General features: G+C 33.2%; 1 protein-coding gene across 1 annotated transcript; it reads left to right on the plus strand.

Annotated features, from left to right (window-relative positions):
- The first annotated feature begins 9,820 nt into the window (after positions 1 to 9,820).
- LOC148602081 (PI-stichotoxin-Hmg3b-like) lies at positions 9,821 to 15,546 on the plus strand. The gene is made up of 4 exons (XM_088555238.1): positions 9,821 to 9,996; positions 11,473 to 11,487; positions 14,086 to 14,258; positions 15,449 to 15,546. The coding sequence occupies exons 1-4, from the start codon at positions 9,945 to 9,947 to the stop codon at positions 15,455 to 15,457; spliced, it is 249 nt and encodes an 82-aa protein (XP_088411364.1). The 5' UTR covers positions 9,821 to 9,944; the 3' UTR covers positions 15,458 to 15,546.
- The last annotated feature ends 28 nt before the right edge of the window (positions 15,547 to 15,574 follow it).

The following is a 15,574-nucleotide window of genomic DNA, read 5'->3' on the forward strand; positions in this document are numbered from 1 at the left end:
ACTCCTAGAGCCTCACGCTCTGTTTGTGAATACCTTCTTTCTACGGAGCTTAATGTTCGACTTGCGTAGGCCACTGGCCTATAGTCACCATTGGTTTGCTTTTGTGTTAAGATCGCTCCTATACCAAAAGGAGACGCATCCACGATGATACTTGTTTCGGCATTTTGGTTGTAGGATGCCATGACTTCGGCACTTGTGAGTAATTGTTTTAGTGTTTCAAATGCTGTTTGTTGTTCAGCAGTCCAGTGCCATTCAACCTCTTTTCTTGTCAACTTGCGAAGCGGTTCTGCAATTGTTGCGAAATATATTTAGCACAAAAATTAACTTGCTGGTGTCGTTGGAATCTCGAAATTACGCACTGCTTCGATCTTGTTTGAATCAGGTTGGACACCATCCTTTGATAATAAATGTCCCATGAATTTCAATTATGTTTTGTTGAACTCGCATTTGCCTCGGTTCAAGATTAGATTCTTTTCAAGGAGTCGGGTAAGCAATGTACGAAGTGTTTTATCATGTTCTTCTTGGTTTTCCGCATAGATAATTATATCGTCGGCAATATTTTTACAACCTGGTATGTCTTGTATTGTCTGCTCAATAACACGTTGGTGTAACTCGAGTGCGGAATTAATTCCAAACATTAGTCTCTTGTATCTGTACAGGCCTTTGTGACATACGAATGTGGTGATATAATTCTATCTGATGAAAAGATTGGTTTAGATCTAGTCGAGAAAATATCGCAGATCCGTTCATTTGTTGCAGAGTATCCTCTATATTTGGAATCGGAAAACGTTCTCTCTGAACAGCTACGTTTGCCTGTCGCATGTCTACGCACAGACGGACTTCATTGTTTTTCTAAGGCACTACTACCAAGCCTGAAAACCATGGTGTCGGACCACTGACTTTCTCTATTACGTCGGAATTCCCCAGTTCTTTTATTTTTATTTCTACTTGTTTTCTCATTTTAAACGGAATTGCTCGTACTGGCTGAACAACAGGTTTTATTGATTTGTCTATGTGCAATTTCAATTTGAAGTCTTTAAGTTTACCAAGACCTACGAATCTGTCTTCATATGAACTCATTATCGTGTCTGTGTTGGAGTTAGAAAGGTTGTCGACACTATTTATAACATTTCGATGTGGAGCAATTCTACACCAGTAGCAGTTTTATAGCCAATTAACGGTCTTCCATATCCGTTAATTATGTGAAATTCTACAGCATGCTTGTTATCTTTGATAGTCATGCTCAATTTAATATTGCCAAACATTTCTAAAGGTGTTTTGCTATCGTACGGAAATACATTGACTGCACATTTCTGAACTCGAGATTTTGATACCTTTAACTTCACAAATGTTTTCTGTCTATTACGTTGATAGAAGCCCCTGAATCAATGAGAAAATCGACAACTTTACCTTCAATAGAAAACGGAGCGACAGCATTGTTGTTTTTTTATACAATGTAAATATTTCCAATTCTTCATCCTTTATCGGGTGAACATTTTTTATTGGTTTTGTCTTGCTAATTTTTGCAAAATGTCCGATTTTTCCACATTTACGACATGTAATATTTCGAGATATTCTGCAATCTCTTCCGTAATGTCCCGTATTTCCACATCTGTAACATTGAGCAGTTGCGCCTGACAATCTTTTCCTGTTGTTTTCCGGATACGATTTCGGAGCACCTCGAGGTTTGAATTGCTTCGGTTTTTGTCTTATTTTGTTCATTTCTGGATCTTCTATACACGGCTTGGGTTTGTTGCTATTTTCCATCTTCTCGGAGTGTGTTACACCTAATTCAAATGTTCTGCCAAGTCTCTGAACTTTTTCTAAAGTTAGATCTTGCACTGCTAGTAGCTTCCTTCTTGATTCGGTTGATTTACACCCATCAACAATTTGGTCTCGAATCATATCTTCACGTTGGTCTTGCCCAAAGTCACAAGCGATACAGAGTTTTGAAATTCTCACAATAAAATCATCTATTGTTTCTCTGTCGTGTTGCTTAGCTTTCCTGAACATATGTCTCTCAAACTGTATATGTTTCTTTGGTTCAAAATAATTGTTCAGTGCCGTAACAACTTGATCATATTTAGTTCCCGGATCGGTATATGTTTCGAAAATGTCTTTAGGTAGGCTATAAGTTGTAAGATAGCTCTTTTCTGTTTATCTTTAGATACCCCGGTTGCTTTTACATAATACTCGAACCGTTTTAAACACTGTTCCCAGGATTTCGCAAGATTTGTTTCACCAATAACTTTGAACGGTTCTGGTGCATGCAAGTCCAAATGTCCAGCCATTGTTTTATGTAAAATCGGAATTTAATCCTATCACGTATATATCAGAATTTAATCCTATCACGTATATATCAGAATTTAATCTCATCACGTGTATATCAGAATTTAATCCTATCACGTGTATATCAGAATTTAATCCTATCACGTATATATCAGAATTGAATCTTATCACGTATATATCAGAATTTAATCTTATCACGTATATATCAGAATTTAATCCTATCACGTATATATCAGAATTTAATCTTATCACGTATATATCAAAACTAAATCCTACAACGTATATATCAGAATTTAATCCTATAACCTATATATCAGAATTTAGTATTATCACGTATATATCAGAATTTAATCTTCACTAAAAGTTCTATCGGAATTTAATTCTCATCCTCTATTTGTTTTTATAGAGAGAATCACCATCCTCGTCGCCAAGGTAATATCTAATCTATACCTACAGATACATAAACATACTAAGACATAAATGCACGTGTAGCATGCAAAACAAACTCCGCCCATCTTTCACACTATTGGCTTATTTTAATACATTACAATATCAAATACAAACTAAAACTATACAACATATAAAGACATTACAAAATAATCTTTGAAGACATAACAAAATGGAACAATTTTTTTGTTCGATAATTCAGAATAAACATTATCTGATAGTAATAAATGTTACTTATATCATTTCATTACAGTTGCTCAAGTTCGAATAAGCCCAAGAACAAAAGATGTTTCGTAGGTTTACACTAAAAATTATATAGGCATCATTGTGGTATACAGCTAGATGAAATCCATTATTCGGGATTCTTCTGTTTATGCAAATTAAGAAGTATTAAAGTACTTAAAATAGTAGGAACCATGACACAGACTCCAACAGTATGTTTCCTGATATTATATTTGGAATTTGCATTGTCAATCTTTCCGAAACAGGTTATTTCCGAAATTTCGAAGATCACGTAAAAGTTAAATCATTTTTGGAAAACACATCCATATTTGCTAGCCTCAACAAAACATATTTAGAAGACTGCAAAGCATCTTAGGTCCAATAAATTATAAGCATTTCTGGAGTGTTCTGAAAATTCCGCACTAGAAGGGTTTGTTTAATCATTTTGTCCGTGTGGTCTCTGTGGTGTAGATTAAAGAAAACTTTCTGGACCCCATGAATTCATGATTTTAAATTTTCCATGTAAATAACTAGGGATTCTTCAACATGTTAACAACTAGGAATTCCCCACCATGTGAACAACTAGGAATTATTCACCATGTAAACAACTAGGAATTCTCCACCAGGTGAACAACTGGGGACACGGTGTTCAACTATTAAATTATAAGTCCGGTAAAGTCAACCAAATAATAAATAGGAGCTGGGCATTCCACTATTTCAAGTATTTAATCCATTGTTCTAAATATATCGTTTATTATGATGTTATAAAGGTGGTACAATATTTTACAAATAACATAAGTAACGCTCGATGTTACAAGAGCGGAGCATGATGGTAAGCTATCTAAAGATATAAAACGTGCAGAGAATATAACACACCAAAACTCCTCCCACAAATTATAAATAAAACATTAAAAATTCTATCTCTGAACAATGGCTAACTTTCTTACGTTCAATCGAACCAAAATATTTACTTGTCAAAAGCAATTGATTAAATCAGTGAAATGTTAAACGGGGGATAGTGTCATAGAGTAATCAAGGGAACCAAGGTTATAGCGGTAATCAAAAGAATGTAATCCAGGGACAAAGACCAGACATGGAAAACAGACACACAAAACAACGAACATAGAGTAACTAAAATCATACATGCAAAGTATCAAAAGCAAATTAGCAACTCGGACTCCACTAAAAACTGGGAGCATGTAAGCGTCTTTTGCTTTTCTAGAAATACCCGCCGAGTTGCTCATAAAAAGTCAAGTCCGGGGTAGACAAAAGAGGAAAAGAAAACTATAAAATGTTATCAAAATAAAACTATGGATCTTTATCTTGTGATGCTTGGATCAATCAACAGATGGTCGTGAGAAAGTCTGTGCATACAACTGTTAACATTAATCTTAATCATCATCTGGCTGATTACCATTTACTATTTACTGACCCATTATTAACCCAATACATAACAGTTATACTAGAAAAAAGTAGCATTTTACTAAATAATTTTAGAATCTCATGGAAATCAAAAGTGCTCACACTCATACATTTTGCAAGAATATGACATTTTTTTTTGTCCCGTGCAGGTCCGGGTGTCAAAAGAATAGGCCTGCAGCAGCGCTAAGCTTGTCGTAAAAGGCGACTAAATAGTGCTCAGAAACCTAGCCGGGGGCTAGGCGCTCTGCCCACAGAGCAACTGGGATGTGTTCCCCAATTTTACTTTTCTAAGAGTAATGAATGGAACGAAAATTCTTGCGGAAATCAAAAGAATGTAATCCAGGACAAAGACCAGACATGAAAAACAGACATACACAACAAAGAACATAAAACAACTAAAATCATACATACAAAATACCAAATGTTATTGATCAAATCTATACAAGTGGTCCTTCTTTCAGTAGATAATCAAGTTCTCTTTACATGCTTTATTTGTGCATGGAATTGTCACTGTAACTTATATACCTACATAATTTCGTGAGTTCTGTATGAAGACCACCTTTGTGAAACATAGAGGAATTTGCGTGTTAGGTTTAAACTCATTGTATCATACTGTAAATAAGTTAACACCCTATGATATTTTCAGGGCTTTTCATGTAAACATACAACATTATTGTGATTTGAGTCTTCTTTAGGTTTAAGTTAATGGGGAACATAACACATTGAACTTGGTGAAAAGTGACATTTGTGGTATGTAGCCTTGATTAAATATGATATAAAACGGTTTCGCTGTTAGAAATGTTTTTTTCTCGAAAAACAATGTTTTAACCTTTAAAGTTGCTAAACAAGTAAAATAGGATAAATGAATTGAATAGAATTGCACCTAAATAAGGAAATATATAGTTGATGTGACAAACATGATAATAATCAGTGTTCAGTTCTCAAATCGTACACTATTACAAAGTCTGACGGTAAACATGTAATAAAAAACGCAAATGATATAAGCATATCACAAATCTATAAAATATACTTGCTGCAAAAGAAACGTGACTTGTGTAGATGTAGTAAAGATCGAGAAGCAAAGGCAGGTTTTGACTGAGTGCTTGAACAGCTTTGAAGACTGCACTTACGACCGTGCATGCTTAGTCGAAATGGAACATTGAAAAAATAAATAATTGTACTTAAACATTCATTTTCGTAGGTTATGTCAGACTACATTATTAATGTTCTTATCCGTATCCGTAGATATAAAGATCTTTATACCAAAATACTCGACGAGGCATAGCCGAGGAGTGAAGAGATTACAGAAGATTTAAAAAAAATCCACATCTACGTTATTGAACCATGCCATTATTCCAATAATGCCTATTTCACACTCAAAGTGTCAAAATAGGCGAAATGTAAGTAACGTTTTCTCTTGGGCATAATATTGATATTGTTACGAATTTTAGAGCATTGAGTCGCTTTTTAATTTTACCGAAGAGATCTAGCTTTGGTTGAACCATACAGGTACTGAAAATACCGGGTAAAACCCTCATGTTATTACGACCTACGCATAGTTACTTGACGTTGCCAACATAATGCAAAATTTAAGTAAGTCCAACGATCATTGACTTCTTGTTACGGCACTTTTTAAAAGAACCACTGTCAAGGAAGAAAGTTCAACAAGGACCCCCTTTTGGCCTCGTAATTTGTGCATTTTAAAAAAAAAGTGATTATAGCTGATATCAAGGTAGTAGTAGTATAGTAAAATGGTCGCAAACCCTAAATACAAGCTGTTTTTTTACAAGATTAATGACGGTAATATTAATATTTCTACAATTTAAACTGGTATTAAGCAAAGAAATATACATTTGAAAGATGGATAGATTGTTTGGTGATTGTCGACACACATTTACACCCGTGTATAATTTCAGTGAGATGCATTGTAACTGCACATTACAAGGGCAGGCAAATCTATCAAAAACTTAATTTTTCTAACATTCTTTTGAAAAATTTCTGATCAAATCCAGTGATGCAGAGATAAAATAATTGTCTTTTCAAAGAGAGAAAACATCTTTGAATGAAATTATATTGTCAGATCGGTGGGCTGTTGACATGAATGTTTCAGATTTTTCCCATTTAGTCAGATTCTTGCAAATACGTACACTTAAATAAAATACATTGATAAAACAATTTTCAATTGTACATTTATTCCTCTCGCTATCTCTATCATGGTACATTTCAAATCATGTCCCAAGACACAGTCAAATTTTATAAGTGCTAAATTAAGTCCTTGTCTTGGAAGAACACACTTTTTGTATTCCTCGTGTTTTTACCTTAAATTAAAAAAAAAATAAAAACAGGGAAAGATCCGTTAATTTTTCGATCGATAAATTAATAGCGTAGAGGATGCATATGTAACCTTGCAAAAGCAATTTTGTGTCCATTCTTTTTAGGGAAATAGTTTTTGTCAAGTATATCCAAATGTTACTCGCATGCTGATTAAGAACATACTATTAACATAATCATTTCTGATTTACGATGAATTAATCATTTAGTTTTAATCAACTGAAATTTTAATATCAATGAAATTCTTGTTACCGGCCCCAGGTTGGAAGAACAGTAAACATTTTTCCAGGAACTCTTTTGACTTCGGTAAGTATCTAAATGTTTTTTTAATAATATAAAGGAAGAATAATCTAGGGAACCAAGATTCTATCGGAAATCAAAAGCGGGACAAAGACCAGAAAATAAAAAACAGACAAACACAACAAAGTACATAAAGTACTTAAATAATACATACAAAGTAACAAAAGTAAATAAGCATCTTGGACTCCACTGAAAACTGGAAGCATGGACCAGGTGCACCGGTAGGGTAAGCATCCTCTACTTTTCTAGAAACACCCGCCGCCGAGTTACTCATGAAAAGTCAAATCCGGGTGGACGAAAGAGGAGAGGAAAACTATTACACGTTGAACAAATCAGTTATCATGGTGCAGATGAACAATACTTACAATTTACAACAATAAGCTTGTGTTTATATATGTCCCGTTCTTTCCTTTTAGCTTATCCCTATTTTTACAATTTAACGATTATTATAGGTGTAAACATTCAAACTATTGATATAAATTGATTCAGCACATGAGTACTATGATTTTACATTAACTTTATATGTTGTTGGATACTTGTGAAGGGTCAATCGAAAATCTGTAATGCAAATGTATGACAGGTCTACATTAATATATATTAAATGTATATATTTTTTCTCCCATTCTTAGGCTTCATTCACCCCACACGAGCGAGTGATTAAAAGTTTGTAATTTCCCGCCACGTGCCGGGATATTAAAATGTCTCCGACGCTCACCACGCTTACCATGTTTACAGTTGTTATTCATATTGTTGATCAATTAAATACTTGTTGATTTACGAATTTTATTCATATATTTTAAAAGATTAGTTGGTAGTGTATCAGCTAATCATAATGGTGGTGATATCGATGACGCAATGACTTGATGACTAGAGGGGAGGTCCTTGATGACGTAGTTGATGTTGGGAGAATTAAGTGTGTGTGTTTAATTTGTTTTTATGGTTTATTCATGGGAGAAACAGATTCTCCCTCATGTATGTCGGGGATTAAAGGATTTTCCCACTCTCGATAGCTCGATAGTTAAATTTTAGATTTTAACTATCTCGAGTGGAGAAATCCTGTATTTCCCTCGAGATTGAAGGAGAATCTATATTTTTTTTATAACAAATAGATCGAGAAAACCCATGAATAAATTTGAGTTGAACGTCGTTTTTTTATTTTTTATTTTATTTTTATAGTGTCTATTAAAGTCATTTTTACTCTAACTTTTTTAATTCTTTTAATGATGGTTAATTAATCGTAACTAACAAACTGCCATGAATTATATTTACTTGTTGGTAATATATAGGAGGTAGACCTAGGGTAAGGGGCACAACTCTTACAAATCACTGGAACGTTTGTATTCAGCATTTTACTTCAATCTCATGTAAGCATCAAAGTAACTTTTACTGATTTCATTCCGTTTCAAATGAAAACTTAAAAGACTTTAGTGAAACTGAATGTGATACGAACATATCACGAATTTCATGAGTGATGTCCCTTACCCTAGGTCAACCTCCTTAAATCTTTGTTCCTATTTCCTCAACATCAATATATACATCAATAGGAATGCTTTGGATCTTCTGAAACATTATAATTTCTTTTTCGAAATCTGGAAACCTGTTTTTTTTGTACAACATCGATTAGCTGTAACTGTTCTTTATAAGATATACCTCAACGCCTTTGGGTCATAGAGAAGTAATGTCAATGATAAATGAATTAGTTACCAATCTGTTGACCGTTTTGGACTTTTGGGTAAGATTTTTCGTTCCTTCGGATAATTTCACATGACCATGAATATTTCAAGGGATTATTCCGTATTTGTTAGTTAAGTATCCCCCCTTGGTGTACCTTCAATTGTGGTCGATAGAAACTTTGAATATATATTCAAGTTTATGAATCCCACTTACAAATCATTGTTATCATTTTGTAGGATTTTTGCCCCAAATGTTCAAATCACAAATATAATATACATATATATACATTTTGTATCAACGCATAGATAATCATTATAAGATGCATTCTAGTTTATATTTAAAGCTTTTAGAATTTCAACATGAAGATAATACTACATTCATTTGTAGCGGATCAGTATAAGGGGAGTATCCTCCTTTAAGGGCTTGATAAATAATGCAATGCAGAGGACGCACGTTTGATTTGAAATTTTTAACGCTGTGGTCTCTGATGTAGCATTTATTCATATACCTTTATGTCCCCTTTAACTGATTAGGGTGAAGGGCAATTCCAATTTTTTCAGTGAAGTCTACATTAGATTTGTTTTTCCTAAGGTTGTATGTGTACAACCCATTTGTAAAATTAATTTCAAGAATGTACGATTAACGCTTGTGTAACCCAATTACAAATTTAACAGTTGACATATTTTTGTAGTAAGTTTTATATTGAATTATAAAGGAAGTTAACACAACACCCTCCTTGGTTTTGATGGGTCTACATGTGTTATTTTGCAATGTAAGCGTAATCGATTTTTTTAAAAAAATATTTTTATGATGCAACAGGCGTAATGAAGATTATTGGTACAAAACAACTTCCAGATTACGATATACTGGTTTTTATACAATTTTGTAAGATCTTTATGTAGCTTCAAATATCATCAATAAATTTTTATGCCATTATACTCGAAAAATGACAATATAGCGAACGATTAAATTACTGAAAATGCATTTTCGATTTTTCCTCATATTCGATATCTTTCTATATGTTGTAATATTATTGGCAATATACCTACATTTATATGTGATGCTTTTTTCGTCTTCATTCGAATGCTAATTTTTGTCGAAATAACATGCAAAATCTATACATTTTAATAAACCACTTTGAATAAATGTTTTCAGACAAAAGATTTTATATCCAGCGACAGGTGTTGGCATTTTGCCCTTCAACATGTACACGTATATAAAAGCAAGACGGCTACAAGTCATTTATACGATTAAGCAAGATGGACATAAGGTTTGCTTTTCTATTTTGTGTCTTATTCATAGTTGAAACAGGTAAGATGATATAACTTTATTTTTTGTATTATTTAACGGCGCTTTAATCTAGGCATTGATGTCGTTTGTTGAATACGAACTGATATTATGAAGCTGTCGATTTTTTTCCACTTAATGAAAAAATGAATGGTCCAATATTCATATCTTTGCAGGAAAGTAACACACACACACACACACACACACACACACACACACACACACACACACACACGTAACAATGCTAGTTAAAATAATGACTCTATTGACCATACACAGTCAAAATATAACTGATGAAAGGCTCATTTTGTTTTATTAAGTCATAGTTTGTCCATCAAAACACAATTTCTCTAACTGAATACAAAACAGTACGTTGTCTTAAAACATCAAAGGAAATCTAGTGTTGAGTAGGACAAAATATGTGTACTACAAAGTGTTTTTTTGCGTTGAAGTGGACACATTTTTTCTATCTCAACACGAATTGTTGACAAACTCAAATGTTGGCATGGCCAAATGTCTATATTTCACTTTGTACCGTTGTGGTAGACAAAATACATTTCTCAAAGACAGATAATGAGTTGATTGTCAAATTTTGTGATTTTAATAGTAAAAATACGACTGTCGATGGTTATGTCAGTAATTATTTTGTCTAGTAGTGTAAGGGTCTGAAAACTTACGAACTATCAAACCTTTGGTCGATTTTTTCTATTGCCCCTGTGAGATTTATGGACATGCCTCCTTCACAAATGTCACTAGACCACGTGACAGCTAAACTATACAAAATACCTCCAACACCTTTAATCTATGGTTGTAACTTAGCCCACAATGTATGGTAGTGCATGCATGACAGTTTATCTAGGTGATGTTGTTATTGAATTAATGATGATTGTCACATAAAATGAATATCAAATATAAATATATCTCGGATCGTGAACCACTCTTTCCACCTGAATAGCCAACCAGCTCATGTTTTTTTCTATCATTAACACATTTGGGTATGAACACTTCCCAACGATGTTAGAACTTGGTAATTCGAATCAAGACGGAAGTACAACCAAAATGGCTTTCAAATTTCCCAGTTCTGGCATTTTTAGGAAGTTTTCAAACCTTTTAAATAATGTGGTATTGATTTATTCATTATCTTAAGATATAATAACGAGAAGATTGAGGGAGGCTTAAAAAGATTTTAAAAATAATGTAAAAGGAATTTGGCGATGTTATAATTATTAATTGGGAAGATTACAACTGTCAAACAGTAGATATGTTCAGGGTTTTTGGGTTCATGATTCGTTTGTTGAAACTGTTACACATATATTACATTTGCATCATAGTAATTAGTTATATGATGTTTTATATGTTGAAGCAACTAGCGAATAAAACAAATGACCTTATGACTCACTTTAAAGGGATGTCTGACATAGAATGTTTCACCTTTTAGTGTCTGTAAAATTGATGATCAATTCTTATTTCAATGTTTTTGACACTTTTTTATACTTTCAGCCGCATATAAGTATGGTGAGTGACGTTTGTGTAAAGTTGTGCCGACACAATGCACTGGGTGATACGTAATGTTCATATTTACTTTAAAGTTATATAGTTATAGCCTTTATAGATAGATACTGTTTAATGTAACGATTGACAATATTATTATTATATTATTATAAAAAAATTATTATTATACTATAAAAGTTCCAATTAGAAGATTTCTGTGGGTAAAAGCTTTCCTGTTGGAGTCGATGTCTATTTCAAAAAAGTAATTATACATTTACTTAAGTGGAAATGTTTGTAAGAACCAGGCAAAATGGGAAAAATCAGAAACATGCATGTCAAAAACCTAACGATCTGACAATAAGGATTCTTTTTATAGTTTACAAGATTATTTTTGTTTCTTCACCACTTGCTCAGTTTGTCAATAGAATGTAAAAAAAAAAAAAAAGAAGATTTTTACAGAGTTATCTGCTCTTGAAATGTTCATTTCAAGTGGATTTCAATACTATAAGGATATGGAAAATCTCATCATTTTCCTTGATTCTGTAAGCGCAAATAGTCAAATTAAACTTTCAAAATGATAGGATTTTTCATACCATCTTTCGCCCACTTCCTGATTCTTACAGAGACTGACACTTAAGGTAAAAGGTGTTAACAAGCTTATTAATAAACATGATGTTGTATCATGTTATTGTGTACGATGCAGTTACACTTTAGTTATATAATTTGTAAATGACCACGTTATAATTTTAAAGACTCCCAGATTGGCAAAGCCTTAAGATATCTTTATGCCTTTGTTTGAAATATGATGATTCATATTAAACATGTTTGGGCATGTCTGAATCAAATCGTCGATATTTCAGAACCATTCTGTGTAAAGATCAGGCAATGAGTGACACATCGTGTTTCTTATTTCAGTCTTTTGCCTCATATGTCTAGTTTGTAACAGTACTCGTCCTCGTGACGAGCGACATAATCTATACACTTATCCTTATATAATGTACATGTATCAAATATATGATTTATTTTATCAAATAATTAAAGAGTAATCAAGGGAACCAAGTGCAAACCAGGGACAAAGACCCGACATGGAAAACATACATACACAACAAAGAACATAAAGTAACTAAAATCATACATACAAAGTAACGAAAGCAAATGAGCAACTCGGACTCCACTAAAAACTGGGAGCATGGACCAGGTGCACTGCTTTTCTAGAAACACCAACCGAGTTGCTCATAAAAAGTCACGTCTGGGATAGACAAACTAAATAAAATAGACAAAATATAAATTCAAATCGGACTGACTAATATCTAGATCTATATTTAACAGTATGTATATACAACAAGTAATATAGCGTCAACATACTTAAAAATGGAAACAAAGTTTCAGGTATATTGGATATCGTTTCAATAACCATTGAAAAAAAAATTTTACACCATATGAAATATGTATATAATTATACACACATACATCGGATCAAATTGATACAGGTAACGTAACGTAAGCTTAGAACAGCCTGAAAAAGTCCTAATTATGTTAGAACTGTCAAACTTAAGAACAATTTTTTGTCGTTCCCTCCGCCGTACTCGAACCGCTGTTACAGCTATTGCAACACCGCCTGCACAAAGTTAAGCGCACTAGACCACTCGGCCAGCTAGGCTATATATAAATATAGCTTTCGCTGGCCGGGTTATACATTCTCGTAGGATAAATCTAGATTTGTAACTTAGTACATGAGGTATGGTAGTACGGGACAGGTCATCTAGGTGTTGTTATGTATGATAGAGGATCAAATTGATGCAGGGAAGATAACGTAAGCATAAAAGGGAATGAAAAATTCCCAACGATGTTAGAACTGTCAAATTTGAGAAGCAAATTCTTGTCGTTCCCTCCGCCGAAATCAAACTCGTACCGCTGTGATATCTATAGCAACACTGCCATATATATATAATTGTGGAGGACCTGGTCAGGGGCAGTTTCAAATCTCAATAATACACAACGATGAAAGTATCCCTCAACTGAATCTTAAGAAAGTAGAAAGTTACAGATCGAATCTTCAGAGAATGGAAGATACTTATAATCTCGATATATTTATTTTGAAATTGAAATGTTTGGATTGTGGTTATAGTTCATATTTATAATTACTGATAAATAATATCCATTTAAGCAATTCAATTTATTGTTGTAATGATATACATATAACAGCTGTGCAATATTTGTGTTTATGTACTTTTTGCCAATTTCCTCCGCAAACCTATAACCGCTTCCTGATTCATGTATCACTACGCCAGTATATTACCCTTAGCGCAAGAGATTGTATTTTTGATTGTACGTTAAAAGCAACACCTTAAATTAATAAATTAACTTATATTGTATATAATGCCAGGGTTTTCCTCTGCTATCGGTGGAAAACAATTCAAAATCGATTGATGGGACACTACAAGGATTATAATTAAACCAAAAATTCTAGCCATCTATCTAAGAAAAAATGTATCGCTTTTTCATGGCAGGATAAACAATAAAAGGGTATTGTATATGTACCTGAATTTTTGGAACAAAACAATGTACAAAAAGTATTTATCAATTGTATATAAAGCTACTTGTCAATCAATTCTTCTTTAGATGTGTGCAACCTCCCAATGAAGGTCGGGCCTTGCCGAGCAAGTCTTCCCCGGTTTTACTTCGACCCTAATATCGGACAATGTAAACTTTTTTATTACGGGGGCTGTGATGGAAACGCCAATAATTTTAATACAATAAGACAGTGTAGAGTAACGTGTGAAAGAGGAACCAAGGTAGGTTTTAGATACATTTTGTACATGAATAAGTTATTAAAGAATGATTATCAATTTTGATGAAACGGGTAAATTTTCGTATTTTAAAAGTGAAAAAGTAGCTAAACTGAAAGGTTACCAATTTTGGTCTTCAGAACTTGGTTTAGACAAATATAATGCTAGAATTATCCAACTGAAGGATCAAACTGATATAAAGGGAACTTAAGAAAAATGTCTGATTTATTCAGGTTTTCAGAAATTTGAGGACCTGTTTAGTCATGTTTCATTGTAGTGCTTGATAATTTCTTGTATATTCATGAATACTAAAATTTATAGGAAGATACCTAATAACCAGCCCCTAAAAAATAAAAATTACAAATGCATTAATTCTGTTACAAAAATAACAAGGCAATCAACAAGTTCAGTAACCAGTAACTCACAACATACATTTTTGTTCATGTAACTAAATGTAAGCGCTTATATATTGTCGACCGAAGACAAAATCAAACAAGTTTCACGTTTCCTGATTTTGACACTCGTATTCATGATTATACAGATTAAGGAGTAACCGTTTGATTTTGAAAGGGGGTGTCAGATATGCTATCCTGCTTTTTAATTTCGAGCAAATAAAGGTCCTGTCTTTTTAACTCATTGACTGTCAATCAAATGGTAGCCCCTTTCAACAAACAAGAAACTACGATTGCATAAAAAACATGGTGAAAGGAGTATTCAACCATAATATTCTATGTAGGTAAATTTTGTTGTACAGATAAATCGTATATCATGTCTACACCAATTTACGCTACTTAATATGGAGTAGGCATTGCCAAATCAACGAGCACAGAGAGCTTTACCACACGTGTACTGTCTGTGCTAGATTCGTTAAAATAATAACATCCACGTGTTTCCCGAAGTTTTTTTACAACATCAGATTCACTTCTTTAAATAAGTAAAAAAAAGTTAAAGACCTCAAAACTATCAGAAATGATTAATTTATTTTTACTGAAAAGTAACCTATATTTTTTATATTTATTTGATTGAAGGAAATAATGAATTTTCTCCGTAAGGACAGTCACTTTTTGTTACTTCCGGGACATGGCTTTTTTTCGTTTGTATATTGGGGAACCTTACGGGAAATTTAGAAAATACACGTAATAACCGTAGATCTCACTCCGCTTCGCGGTGCTTGCTAATATCTCTTATTTTTTCAGAGAAAATGACGTGATGACTTGTTAATATGGTAAAAATCCAATGGAGGTTGACCATGTGTTCCACGTTCAGATTATTAATAAATAGAATATTTAACTAACAGTGCATCGTTTCTTTTGACGGAAAAA

Source organism: Perna viridis, chromosome 12, assembly GCF_037379345.1.
Source record: "Perna viridis isolate PV_CMFRI_1.1 ecotype Kerala chromosome 12, ASM3737934v1, whole genome shotgun sequence".
In the NCBI taxonomy this organism is placed as follows: Eukaryota; Metazoa; Mollusca; class Bivalvia; order Mytilida; family Mytilidae; genus Perna; species Perna viridis.